Source organism: Notamacropus eugenii, chromosome 3, assembly GCF_028372415.1.
Source record: "Notamacropus eugenii isolate mMacEug1 chromosome 3, mMacEug1.pri_v2, whole genome shotgun sequence".
NCBI classification, from domain to species: domain Eukaryota; kingdom Metazoa; phylum Chordata; class Mammalia; order Diprotodontia; family Macropodidae; genus Notamacropus; species Notamacropus eugenii.
Window position 1 is genome coordinate 227,740,202 of NC_092874.1, and position 13,657 is coordinate 227,753,858.

Genomic DNA, 13,657 nt, shown 5'->3' on the forward strand with positions numbered 1-13,657 from the left:
AATGAATTAGAGAAGGAAAGGTCAGTATCTCTTCCAAGAAAACCCCAAATAGGGTCACGAGGAGTCAGACACAACTCAACAACCACAAAAAGGAGATGAGAGTTACTGACTTTTTTTTTCCTCCTTGAATACTACAAGTAAGACTGAGACTGCACCAAAACAGGAAGCAAATGTCTAGAAGGAAGCTGTTAGGGCATTAGGAGGCGAGGGAGAATCCAAGCAGGTTCTGTCTTCGAGTCCTTTAGAACAGTTATGCCTTTATCCCTGTTCCTCAAACCCTTTCCAACCCTGCCTCTCCCCCATGATAAATTGTTTCTGTTGTAACAGTATCAGCTGAGCCTTGGGAACCTTCACTTCTCTAGTGGGGTCTCTGTGCCCATCTGACTCCCTCTCCTCTATCCTTACTCTTATTCCAGAACCTGTCAGTCTGCCCGGAAGAGGAATCCATCATCATGTCTTCCTTTGTCAGCACTCTCTCCTCGCTTAACCTCAAACAAGGTGACTCGAGGGAGGTGAGGGCGAAAGACTGAGGTGTGGGGGCAGAAGGAGGGTCGTCTCCTCCTCTGGGAATCTTATTCTTATTTATTGAGACAGGAGACAGGGACAGAACACAGAGCATTCTAAGGAATCTTGGTTACTTGCTTCTCTTGCTTCTTAATATTTCTTGCTTTTTAAACTTGCTTCTCTTTCCTTCTTCACAGTTGATAGTGGAGAAAAGTTTGATTTTTCTGGACTGAGGTTGGACTGGTTCCGACTACAGGTAATGGGAATGTGCTTCTTCTAGTGTCTCTTCCCTTCCTCCCCCACCCAACCTCCCACCACAGTTTCTCCCCATTCTCCTAACCCTACTGTCGGGACCATCCCAATTCTGATGAATGGATCAGTAAGTATTAACTAACAACTTAGGATGTGCCAGGCACAGTCCCCACTCCAGAGAAACTTACATTCCAGTGGACAAGACAAATAGGTCTATAAATATATGGCATAAATGAAAAATGAAAAATATATATGTATATAGATGTATACATTATATGTGTGTATATATGTATATACATATCTAAAAAATACAAGATATTTTGGGAGTTAGGGGCATCAGGAAAGATTTCAAGGAGGTTGTACTTGAACTGGGTCTTAATGGAAGAGAAGAGGACTGCTTGTATGAGTCAGAGGTGTGGAGATAGTACATTCCAAACCAGTGGGATGGTCAATGCAAAGGCAAGGAGACAGGTGTTGGAGTGGTGCATGTCAGGAACAGAGCAAAGGCCAGATTGGCCTTTTGTAGAATGTGGGAGAGGGAGTGCTATGCAATGAGGTTGGAAAGATAGATTGGGGCCAGGTTCTGGAGGGCTCTAAAAGCTAAACAAAGGGGTTTACATTTTTATCCTAGAGGCAATAGGAAGCCACTGGAGTTGATTGAGTGGGGGAGTCACATGGTCAGATCTGTGCTTAAAGAAAATTGTTTTGGCAGCTGTGTGTAGGATGGATTAGAGTGATGAGAGACTTGAGGCAAGGAGATCAGTTTGGGTGCTGTGGCAATTATCTAGGCAAGAGGAGATGACAGCCTTAACTAAGGCAGTAGCCATGTGAGTGGAGAGAAGGTGTTAGAGATGAGAGATATGGTAAAGGTAGAAACAAGATTTGGCAGGTGGTTAGATGTGGGGTGAAGGAGAGTAAGCAGGCCAGAGAGGATGAGCCTGGGAGCCTGGAAGGCTGGTGGTACCTTCAGTAGAGAAAGGGATGTTTGGAAAAATGGAAAGTTTTTTTGGGGAAAGTTAATGAGTTCAGTTTGGATATGCTGAGTTTGAGGTGTCTCTCATACATTCAGTTTGACAGGTCTGCCAGACAACTGGTGATGTGGAACTGATACTTGGTAGAGACTGCAGCTGGATATATTTTATATATGTGTGTATGTGCATGTATATTGTATGTGTATATGTATGTATACACAGGTGTATATGTATATATGTGTATTTGTGTTTGCAGAAATGTGTATATGTGTATATATTATATAAGAATGAATAATGTATATGTGTGTTTGTATATTATATGTATGTATATATGTGTGTATACTTATATATAGGTATATAGGCAAATATACACATGTGTATATGTATATATATTTATATATGTATCTGTAAATATGTCTGTGTACACAATATATGTATCCTGCAATATAGGTATTGATAATATTTAATATAAATTTTGCACTTTAATAAAGGCCAAAGTTTGAATTAAGAAGAGCCTGACCTGATAGTTTCCTTTGTTTAGCTTAGAGGATGCCTTTTGATGTCAGGCAAACAAATGGGACTTCCTTACCAGACCCTTCTTCTGTCTTCTTAGTGATAAGGAAAAACACAGATATCTTGGGTTGTTACTTCAGCTTTGTGAACTCTGTTACGATACGACAACTTCAAAGGCCTGGACATCTGTCGTCAGAGTGGTGGGATTTTCTCCTTATCTTATGTCACAGAGACATGCTACAGAAAGGAGATTCCCACACTTGGGATCATAAAACCCAATTGACACTACTTTGTTAATTGTCTTAGCAAATTTACCGTGTGTTTATCTAAGAGAGCTCCTTTCTTATGGTAAAAGGTACTTAAGACAGTCAATTTCTGTACTGAGTGAGTCAGTTCTGATCTTGGCTCCATAGTGTTATATAACCATCATCTTTATGGGGAATTGATTAATTAATTAAATCATAGAATGTATGTAGTTAGCCTGTTGCCTTTTCTCTGACCAAGTTTTCAGTTCAGCAGTAAATATATATATACTTATATATACATACATGTATTTGTATTTATATATTTATATATATATATATAGTGTCCTCAAAGTCTTAGTACAGCTTAAGTTATATATGTATGTCATGTGTGAGTCATCAACATAGATGTTAGCTAAACCTATGGGAGCCAATGAGGTCACTAAGAGAGTGTAGAGGAAGAAGAGAAAAGGGCTTAGGCTAGAAATACTGTCTAGACTGGCCTTGATCATCCTGTTGTTCCCTTTTTCCCTTTTCCCCTCTCTTCATGACAGGCGTATACCAGTGTAAACAAGGCCCCCCTGCACCTGTATGAGAACCCTGACTTGGCCAAGGTGATGAACCTCATAGTCTTCCATTCTCGAATGCTGGACTCGGTGGAGGAGATACTGGTGGAGACCTCTGATCTCTCCATCTTTTGGTATGCTCAGGGCCAGAATGTTAAATCCAGCTCTCGGGTCCTTCCCTCTGTTCTGCTAGTCCTAGCAAGACAGGAATATTTTTTCTTTTCTTTTTTGGGTGCTCAGTATGATGTAGAAAAAGGAGCATTAAACTTGAAGTTGAGAGAGATCTGGTTTTAAATTCCACCCCAAATATTTACTTGCTCTGTGACCATAAGTAAGTCACATGAATTTTCCTGAGCCTTACCTTCTTCACCTGTAAAAGGGAGGTAGTAGAAAGAGCTAGTTTATAGCGTTTTGGTGAGGCTTGATGAGAAAACGCGTGCAAAGTGCTTTGGAAACATCAAATCCTATGTTAAGGTGAGTTAATTATTATAATTATGTGGCCACCCAATGCGGTCACCTAACCAGTGAATATTTGAGGTGAGATTTAAATCCAGGTATGATAATAGTTATTATTATCATAAGGCCTTGTGGAACCATTATTCTTGCTCCTGCTTTTGGATCAAGAAGCCTCCTCATTGCATGGTGGACTTTTGATTGTTCAACCCACATCCCTATGTAACCACTGATTATCTAATTTCCTCTCCAAATAAGAGAAAAACAAGGAAATTCAGTGTTCTCATCACCAAAAAAAAAAAAATAAAAATAAAGAGTTGTTCAATCCAACACTCTCCCTTCTAGGTTCACAAAAGACAATCCCTTCCTTTGTAGGATCTCTTAGGACCGAGATGCCTTAACCTTCTTGCTCACCCATTTCAGAATCCATCAGTATCTCTGTTAGTTCTGATACATTTCATTTAAATTTATGCTTCTTGTTCTTTTCTCAGTGGAAATGTGGGGCTATTGATCACCACTCACACTAGATCAGTTCTTTGGGCACTTGAATGCATTCATTCATTTGCTCGTCAAACATTTTTTAAGCACCCACCATATGCAGATCATGGTACTAGGTGCTGAAAGAAACACAAAATTTAGATAAGGACCATTCTGTCTAAAGGGACCTTACAGATTATTAGGGGGTAAGACACAGATAACTATTTTACCCAATAACATAGTATAAATACATCTGAGAGCATAAAACAAGGGATTCTATAGCATTTTAGGGGGAAGCTTGTTCCTGAGAATGAGGTCATTGAGGGAGGGTACCAGGAAATCAGGGAAAGTTTCTCTGGGATAATTTGTCCTTCTCTCCTCCTTTTAAAATCCTCTTCTTCATCATCTTCTGAAACCCTTCCAGGTTCTTTCCATTTTTGGTGTTCTCACTTAAAAAAATGACATGGATGCTTTTCAGGCAATTCAAAAGAAATCACTGATGGGAATGACTTGAAAGGGTTGGAGAGTACGATCTCTGGCAGATGGGGAGATGGGCTAACCCTCTCTGAGACACAGGTAGCATTCAGTCAGTTAGCATTTTTAAAGTTCCTACTATGTGCCAGGCACTGTGTTAAGCCTTCACTGTTAGGTAGAGAGTACTGCACAATAATGAAGCCCGTGGAGGATTGAAAAGGTATCTGCCCAGGAGAAATTACATTATGGTGAGAGTAGAAAAGGCTGAGGAATATTCCCCAGTGATCTGCAGGTAACTACAGGTGTTTGAAGGATTAAGGATAAAATAAATATATTGGTGTGGAGGGGATAGCAAATGAAGAAGCAGACTTCTGAGTCTACCCGAGATCATAGTTTCCTGGAATTCATCAGGGAAGGGTCTCTAAAGGGTAGGAATGCCCAATAAGGTTTTGGAAAGGTGAGAAGGATGGGAATTCACAAATTTGAGGGCTTTTCAAGTTGGGAGAATGGTTTCCACAAGAGTTCAGACATAGGAAGGAGAAAGTTGTGGAAGGGGAAGCAGATTAACACTGAAAACAACAATCGATAGTGGTTGAGATAATTGTCTCCAGAACAATGCTAAGAAGTGTGGAGAAATAAAAGAAATAATAATAAGAGAAATAAAAGATTTCAATAAGACATAATCACTGCCCTTCAGGAACTTACAGTTTGGTAAGAGGGAAGACAGCAACACAGTTAACTATTATACACAATAATAAAAACTGAAGTGCACAGAGAGTGCATTATGTTGTGTTATTGTGTATATGTAGTGCTATGTAGGAAGGAAGGGAAGTGATTTAACATTCTTTAGCTCTTTTGATCTATGCAGCAGTCTTGTGGACAGGTAATCTAGGCATTATTATTCCTGTTATGTAGAGGAGGCAACTGAGGCATCTAACAAGTAAAGGGATTTGATCAGGTTCATATAACGAGTAAGAAAAGCAAGGTTTCAAACACAGGGTTCTTGACCCTAAATCTTCATAGTATTGGTTGTTGTCCTTCTCCAAAAAGACCAAAATGACATTGTCATGATAAAGTGAAGTTTTAGTGTGTCCGACTGTGGCTGATCAGACCAATATGAGCTCCAAAGCTCTACCATAGGTTGGGCACAGATAAGTCCATGTGAACATTTGGGGTGGGCTCTCTAAATTTGCACATCTTGCATTTCTTTTGCGCTACTTCAAATTTGCTTTGCTCATAGAGCAGAGCACCTTCTCTGAAGAGGGCATGCCATGCTGGGCAGTCCTGTGCCAGTGTCTCCCATGTCACACAATCAATTCCAAAGTTCTTAAGGGAGACCTTGAGAGTGTCCTTGTATTGCTTCTTCTGACCACCATGTGAGTGACCCTGTGTAAGTTCTCCATAAAAGTCTTTTTGGCAAGCTTTTTTATATTATACTACAAATATGGAGGGTCAGTATTCCTGGGTTCTCTCTCCCAGATTGAGGGCACTGAGTAATGCCAACGATAAGCTCCCTATCTTTCCTTTATAGCTTTCATCTCCGTACCTTTGAGAAGATGTTTGCTTTGACCCTGGAGGAACCCACCATGCTGCGCTATGCCATTGCCTTCCCCCTGATCTGTGCCCATTTTGCCAATTGTACCCATGAGATGTGTCCGGAGGAGGTGGGTCTTTGATCCCTTTACTATGCTAGCTCTTGGTATGGTAGAAAGATTGCCTGGATTTGGAGTCAAATGGATTCAAATTCTGTTTCTACCACTTAAAATCTGTGTGACTTTGGGCAAGTCACTTAACTCCTTTGGGCCTTGGTTACCTCAGGGACGTGGTGATTCTTGCCTCAAATCCCTGACATAGAAAGCTGGTTTCCTGAAGCCAAGAAAGGTCCAAGAAAGTGACTACTTATCTGGACGCTTAGATCCTGAGCTGACTTATTCTAGTAATATATGTGTGTGTATGTATGTAGATATTTGGAGGATCTTTTCCCTCTGTGGCTCTGTTTCCCTTTCTATATAAAGAAGAAAATGGTTCAAATTAAACTCAGAGGTGGATGTTGTGGTACTTTGGGAGCCTGGGTCCATTTAAAGATTGTGAGAGAGGTGAGAGAGGCTTTCTTGGTGATAACCAATATCTCTTTCTTCAGTATCCCCACCTGAAGAACCATGCCCTTCACTATTGCAATTCCTTCCTGGAAGATCTGGCGAAGCAAACGAGCAACTGTGTCCTGGATATCTGTGCTGAGCAGCGAAATCTGAGTGAGCAGGTGAGTGTGTGAGTCAGGTCCTTTCCCTTGCCCCTGCCCACCTTCCATCATCAACTGAGCATCTACCTCTCCCTTAAATGCCATGTGTCTTTCCAATTTTTTTCTTGGATAAAGCCAGAGTTTGGCTATTCTATTGTTTGTGGCAGGATTTTATAGTAAGTTTATAGTAAGTCTTGGTCCCTCAATTGGGCCTTGTAGCCCAGGTTCTTAGAATCATAGATTTAGAACACCATAAAAGTCATCTAGGGAGCCCCTCTATTTTTTAGATGAGGAAACTGAGGCTTAGAGTTGTTTGGCTTATCCAATATCAAGAGCAAGTTACTAACGGATTCCAGGATTCCAGACCCCCAGCTGTGCCTTTCTCCTGTTGTCTGTCATTCATTTCTCTTTGTCTCTTGGACCATTTGCACATTGATGCTGTCCTCCCTTTTGGAATATTTTTGTCTCCTTAGCTTTGTGCTCAGGGCTGTCCTTTCCTCTTTGTTGATTTCTTCCTCCTTTTTCTCTTTCTCCCTCCCTTCCACTCTTGACTGATTCATGCTGCGCTGGTCATGGGCAGCTGAACAGAAATTGCAGAGGTTTTTAGAAATAAGGAACCTGCTTTGCTGCTGACCTGTGGTTTTCTACATGCTTCTTGGGTGAAGTTTGTTGCTCCCTTAGCTTTGTGGTTGCTTTGATAATGTAGGCACAGTCTCTGAAGAGTCATGTGTGTGTTTGTGTGTGTATATGCATAGATAGATTCATAGTGTTTGAATGCTTACGAGGAGCTGAGTCCTTTACTGGGCATTAGACAGAGATGCAGAGGAAGGAGTAAAGGAATTGAACCCTGGCTGGAGGCATGGGATGCATGTTAGTGATGTGTACTTGTGTAACACATGGGCCAGGCAACGTAAGAGAGCAATATTTCAGTGGAAGACCAGGTAACAGAGTCCTGATGGGCCCAACTGTGACAGATGGTAACAGGCTATAGGGACACAGGACAGCCCACGTTGTGGGACTATATTTAGACAGATAAGATCTGGAATGACCCACTCCATGTCTCCAAGGGAGACTGCAGTTTTCACCTTGGGTGGAGTAGGAGGAGGGCTGTGGTTTGGCGCTCACTCCTCCACTTTTCTGTCTCCAAGAGGGGTATTGGGCTAGAATACATCTCTACGCATCAGATATTTGCAGACTAGGGGTACAATGCCCTTTCAGAGGTTCATGATAAAAACTACCTTCTGTCAGTTAGAAATTATTCCCACACCTCCACTGGGGGTATGTGTGTGTGTGGGGTAATAGCTAGCTCATTCTTAGCTTAGCTCCCTCCCACCAAACACTTGTTACACAAAAGATAACAGATATCAAGCAAACAAATTTTATAAAAAACCAAAACCAAACAAAAACCCCAAACTCAAATAAATGAGAAATGGGGAGATCTACAGATGAGGGTAAATGGTAGAATATACAAGGGTCAATAGATTTTCCAACTCAAGAGTGAGATAAAATCTCTGATCATCCAAGGAAAGAATACTCTCACCAGAGAAGTCTACTCTTAACAGTCTCTAGGGGTATAGTTGCTATGAGTTAAGGGACATGTTGGGGGGCCAGCTTTCCCTGTGTGCCTGTGGCTCCAAGCACTCCCAATAGCCATTCAAATGTTTTCTCCTGCTCTCTCTCTCTTTCTCTCTCTCTCTCCTTCCCCTCCTCTCTCCTTCTCCCTCTCCCTCTCCCTCCCTCCCTCCTTCCTTCCCTTTCTCCCCCTCCTCCCCAGTGTCATAGGCTCAGAACTCTTTTCTAAGGCAATCAAGAGTCACAACTTCCTTCACAAAGAGAGTGTCACAGAGCTGTCCTTTAGGTAACTGTCCCAAACCCCCCTGGGTGTGAGAGTATCACACTTATATTTATATAATGCATTAAGGTTTCTTTCCTTACAAAAGCCCTAGGAGGGAAGGCAGTAAGAGTATTATAACCCCCATTTTATAGATGAAAGAGATGAAGTTCAGAGAGCTATAGTAATTCAACTGGGGCCACACAGCTAGTAGGCATTAGAGCTAGAACTCAAACTCATTCTAAGGATCTGGCCGTTACACAAGAGAGAGACTGATCCCCACTGTTGGAGAATTGCTAATGGGGGAGATAATACATGCTACAGAAAATCTAAGTCATTTGATTAAGGAAGAGATGACAAAGTTACACATACACACATATTATTAGGAGGTATGCATGTTCATTCATCATTCAACAAATATTTCTTGACTACTTGGTGTGGGAGCTAAGGTCCTAATGTGATGTGACTGATTTAACATACATACCATCATTTATCCACACAGATGCATTTTTACCTTTAAAGTTGTTCCTTTGGTATTCTGTACGCTTTACTCCAACCATATTGCTTTGACTCAGAACAACTACAACCCTTGTCTATTGAGCCTGTGGTGCATTCCTTGAATGTCCTTATTGGTGGCAAATTGCTGTACTTGGAGGAGAAATTTGATTTTCTGAAACAGACAAAAGTTACTTTGAACATGCAATTCCTGAGGCAACTCCTCTGCAGAACAAAACACATTTTGAAACATTAAATTATATTGTCACATTCGGGGAGGGGCATTAGCTTCATTCCCTTCTCTGTATGTCTAATGGTATCTGACTATAGAGCTTCTAGTGCAGAATGGAGATAGATATAGGGTTGTTTGTAAAGGGACAAAACAATGGGTTTAGAAAAGAAGGAGGTCAGGTGATAGATGGCTATTTCTACATGAGGGATTCCAAGTCTTTATATAATAATATAAAATAATAATGAGTTATATGTCACTTTCATGCTACAATATGAAGGGATAAAATTTTATATATATATACCTGTATACATACATACCTACATATATACATATGTACACACATATGTTTATATATATGTGTAAAGAGAGAGAAAGAGAGAGAGAGAGAGAGAATGATAAAATAAAGTGAGTTGGTAGCTAGACACTGGTAACAACTTTCTACCTGTCAGAATTAGGAGACTCTGGAATGAGTCAGCTGCAAAGCTTCTGTATACTTGAGCACTTGATTTCATGATGAATATATCATCAGTCTTCTTGTGGTCTGACTTAGTAGATACTACTTACTTATTGTCTCCCCTGTACCTGGTTCCACAGACTCCACAATTCGTGCTTGATCTGATCCTATTGAACCTACTTTTGAAATGAAGTCTGAAATCTCAATCTTTCTCATCATGATAGAGCCTTTTAGAACCTCCCCCACAAGGCCTTGCACTCCCTGGAAATGGGCCTATTCACAAATTAATTCTTGAAGGGCAATGCTAGCCTGGAGTTTTGATTCTCTTAATAGAGGGATAAACAGGGTAGAAAATATGATGCTTTTCTCCTTGGACACCTTTTACTGTAGTATTCTTAAAGTTTGCCATTGGTGTATCTGGGCAAGTTGAATTTTTGGATTTTTCTCTTGCTAATGTCCTATGAGTTTTGTCAATTTGTAATCTAACCCTCATCTTCCCTATTTGTGGGAAATTTTCCTGTTGGATTTTCTGAAATATAGTAGTCATATTCTCCTCTCCCCCCATTTTTGGGAACCATTCTCAAGTTTTCTATCTTTGCTGTATTCTTCAGATTAATTACTCTTGATTATAATGATAATAATAGCTAATATTTATATAACACTTTAAGATTTGCAGAGTGCCTTGCAAGTAATAATTCATTTGATCCTTATAATAACTTTGGAAGGGAGATGTCATTGTTATTCCCATTTTTAAAATAAAGAAACCGAGACAGAGGTTAAATCACTTGCCCACAGTCACAAAGGTAGTAAGTATCTGAGTCTGGATTTGAATGTAAGTCTTCCTGACCAATGCTTTATCCTATGAACCACAAGTCTTTTTCTAGTTGCATAGTTGGTTTTTTTCCCGCTTTCTTTGTTGTTTTTTCCATTCTGCCATATGAATAAAGTAGTTATATTTCCCTTGTCTCTCCCCACATTGGGTCTACTCTCTTGTTGACATTTTGTATGTCTACTTCCAAACTGTTGAGTTTCCTTATCATCATGTCCCAAGATTTCTTAGTTGTGGTAAAATCCTTTTTCATTTCATCTCATGAATTTTTTGCTAATTTAATTTCCTCCTTCAATTTTTTCATGGTGTCCATAATGCATCTTACTTCGGCCCAAGGAAATCTGAGTTTTGCTACTGGTCCTTCTGTAGGTGTTGAGTATCTTTTTTTTTTTTTTTTTTACTCCTTCTGCCTTTCTTCATTCATAGTATTTTCCTTGTGTTAGAACTCTGTTTTTGTGCTTTCATTTCTTTGAATTTGTTTTTTCCTAAAACAAATGTATTTATAGGGTTTCTGGTAGTTTTGTTTCTTTTTGGCATTTCTGTTTCTGCTATTTTTAAGGGGGATATTAAGGAACTAGGCTCTCTTGGGATTTTATTCCTCTCTCTTCCTCTAGAATGAAAAATAAAATATAGCCCATCCGAATATGTCCCTATTTGGGAGAAAGGGAGAGAAAGAAAGAGCTGGAGAGAGGGAAGATAGAAGGTGGCTAGAGGAAGAATTATAGTATTAAGCAGATGGACAGAAGAGATAGAAAAGCAATGTGGGAAACTTAGCGTCCCCCACCCCCTATTTACCTGTTTGTGTTGAAAGCTGCTGCCTAAGCACTGTGCCACCACCATCAGCAAAGTCAAGAACAAGAAGACTGTGAAACATAAGCAGACCCCTAAAAAGGGGGAACCTGAGAGGGACAAGCCAGGAGCTGAGAGTCATCGAAAGAACCGCAGTGTTGTTACAAAGTGAGAACTGGCTGGGGTTGGGGGCCAGTTGGAAACTGGACAAGGGATGGGAAGAGGGAGATTGCTATAATCAAGAAGGAAGTAGGTAGGGGTATGGCGGCAGATGTTGGGAAAGTATCAGTTGATTAGCTAGCATTTATTGAGAACTTACTTTGTGCCAGTCCTGGTGCCCTTAAGGAGCTTATATTCTAATGGAATATGTGTGTGTATGTGTGCATGTACATAAATACTTGCAAGCAAAGATACACTCTGAGAGAAGGTAAGATACCTTTGAGGGTGAGCCACTGGCAGGCTCCAGGAACCAGAAAAAGCCTTCTGAAGAAGGTAGTCTTTGAGCTGAGTCTTGAAAGAACCCAGTGGAGAGGAGAACATTCCAGGAATGAGGTGAAGACATGAAGATGGGAAGTATTGTATGTGAGGGATAGCGAAGAGGTCAATAAGACTGAAGTGTAGAATGTATTGAGAAGAGCCAGACTGAGAAAAGCTTTGTTAAATTTTTTAAAAAATATGACTTTATTGCATATAATATTACATTAAAATTTTTTTCGTTCATTTAAAAAAAATTTTGAGTTTCAAATTCTCTCCCTTTCATCCCTCCCCTACTTTTTAAGGTGAGCATTGTGATATTGATCATACATGTGAAGTCATGCAAAACATTTCCATGTTGGCCATGTTGCAAAAGACCCTCCCTTCCCCCAAGAAAAATAAAGTGAAAAAAGTGTGCTTCAGTTTGCACTCAGAGTTCATTGGTTCTCTCTCTGGAAATGACGAGCATTTTTCACGATGGCTCTCCTGGCATTGTCTCTTTTGGATCATTGTCTTGGTCAGAGTGGCTAACTCATTTAGGATTGCTCTTTGTTACAATATTGCCGTTACTACGCACAACATTCTGGTTCTGCTCACTTCATTTTGCCTCAGTTTATACATGTGAAAAGCTTTTAAATGCCTTATCCTAAAGGTAACAGTGAGCTCCTAGAACTCATTGAGTGGGGGCATGACATGATCAGTGCCACTTTGACAGCTGCAAAAAGAATGGATTGGAGTGGGAAGAAGCTTAAGGTAGAGAGACCAATTAGACCAGGTGAGAGGTGATGGGCAGGGGTGGTGGTTATGTAACTGAAGAGTAGGGAACATAGCAGAGAAATGTGGAGAAAACAATTTCCAAGATTTAGTAGTCACTTGGCTGTATGGGAGGGAGTAAAGATTGAGAAGTCAAAAATGGCACCAAGGTTGATTGATTGAAAGCATCTGAACCTGTCTTTTGCTTTTTACCTATTTGTACTAACATTGCATGGATCTGGAGGTCATAGGGTTTTAGAGCTGCTAGGGTCTTTTAGGAGCCTTCTAGTCATGTCATGTATCAGCATATGCAGAGTCATGGAATTTCATAGTGGAACCTGCAGGGAGGATGGTGGTATACACATAGGTTGAAAATCCCTAGAGTATGTGTTAGGGTTCAAAAGTCCCTTAAATCCTCTTCCTGGGCTGGGAAAGAGCAAAGTAAGTAGAGGAAATAAGGGTAGGTCAGGTAAAGTGGAAAGTGGGAACTGAAGCTCCAGGTTCCTGATCTGCTCCAGCTTGATCCTTACTCTTAATCAATTTTTCTTAGTATGGACAAGTTACACTTAACCTTGACGGAACTAGCTCTGACCATGAACCACGTGCACAGTTTCTCTGTCTTTGAGCACACTATCTTCCCTTCTGAGTATCTCAGCAGCCATCTGGAAGAACGACTCAACAGGTATCGTACTTTCCTCATCCCCAGAAAAACAGAGAGAACCCCTACTTTTAGAGTGCAGTCTTTAAAAGGTCTTCATGCTGAGGGAGAGAGGCAGTCTAGGATAATCAGCCTGGGTAACCAAAAATAATAACTTCAAAATCATCTCTATTTGGTTTGGGGAATATGTTACATATATATTTATTTTGTGGTAGTGGCAGTGGGTATCACAGTTTTATCTTCCTAATTGGGTTGTAAAGAAGCTGTGATTAATAGTATATTTTCCCTGGGCTAGCCTGAGAGAGGAGGTTGCTCATGGTCAGGAAGAAGACAGTTTGGTAATAAAGATTTGTTCTGGGTAATTCATATACGTAATCAAGAGCTAATTGCTTTTCCCAGCCCCAATATCTATGTGAATGATTTAACACTTTCCCTGAAGGATCTCTGATCT

General features: G+C 40.5%; 1 protein-coding gene across 3 annotated transcripts in view; it reads left to right on the forward strand.

Moving 5' to 3' along the window:
- NCKAP1L (NCK associated protein 1 like) overlaps positions 1–13,657 on the forward strand; it is a 96,341-nt gene that overhangs the window by 56,541 nt on the left and 26,143 nt on the right. For all 3 annotated transcript variants that reach the window (XM_072654924.1, XM_072654923.1, XM_072654925.1), the window contains exons 14-20: positions 417–498; positions 702–760; positions 3,037–3,182; positions 5,984–6,116; positions 6,593–6,712; positions 11,344–11,489; positions 13,099–13,230. In XM_072654924.1, the coding sequence (XP_072511025.1) occupies positions 417–498; positions 702–760; positions 3,037–3,182; positions 5,984–6,116; positions 6,593–6,712; positions 11,344–11,489; positions 13,099–13,230 (818 nt within the window). The remainder of the gene's footprint in view (positions 1–416; positions 499–701; positions 761–3,036; positions 3,183–5,983; positions 6,117–6,592; positions 6,713–11,343; positions 11,490–13,098; positions 13,231–13,657) is intronic.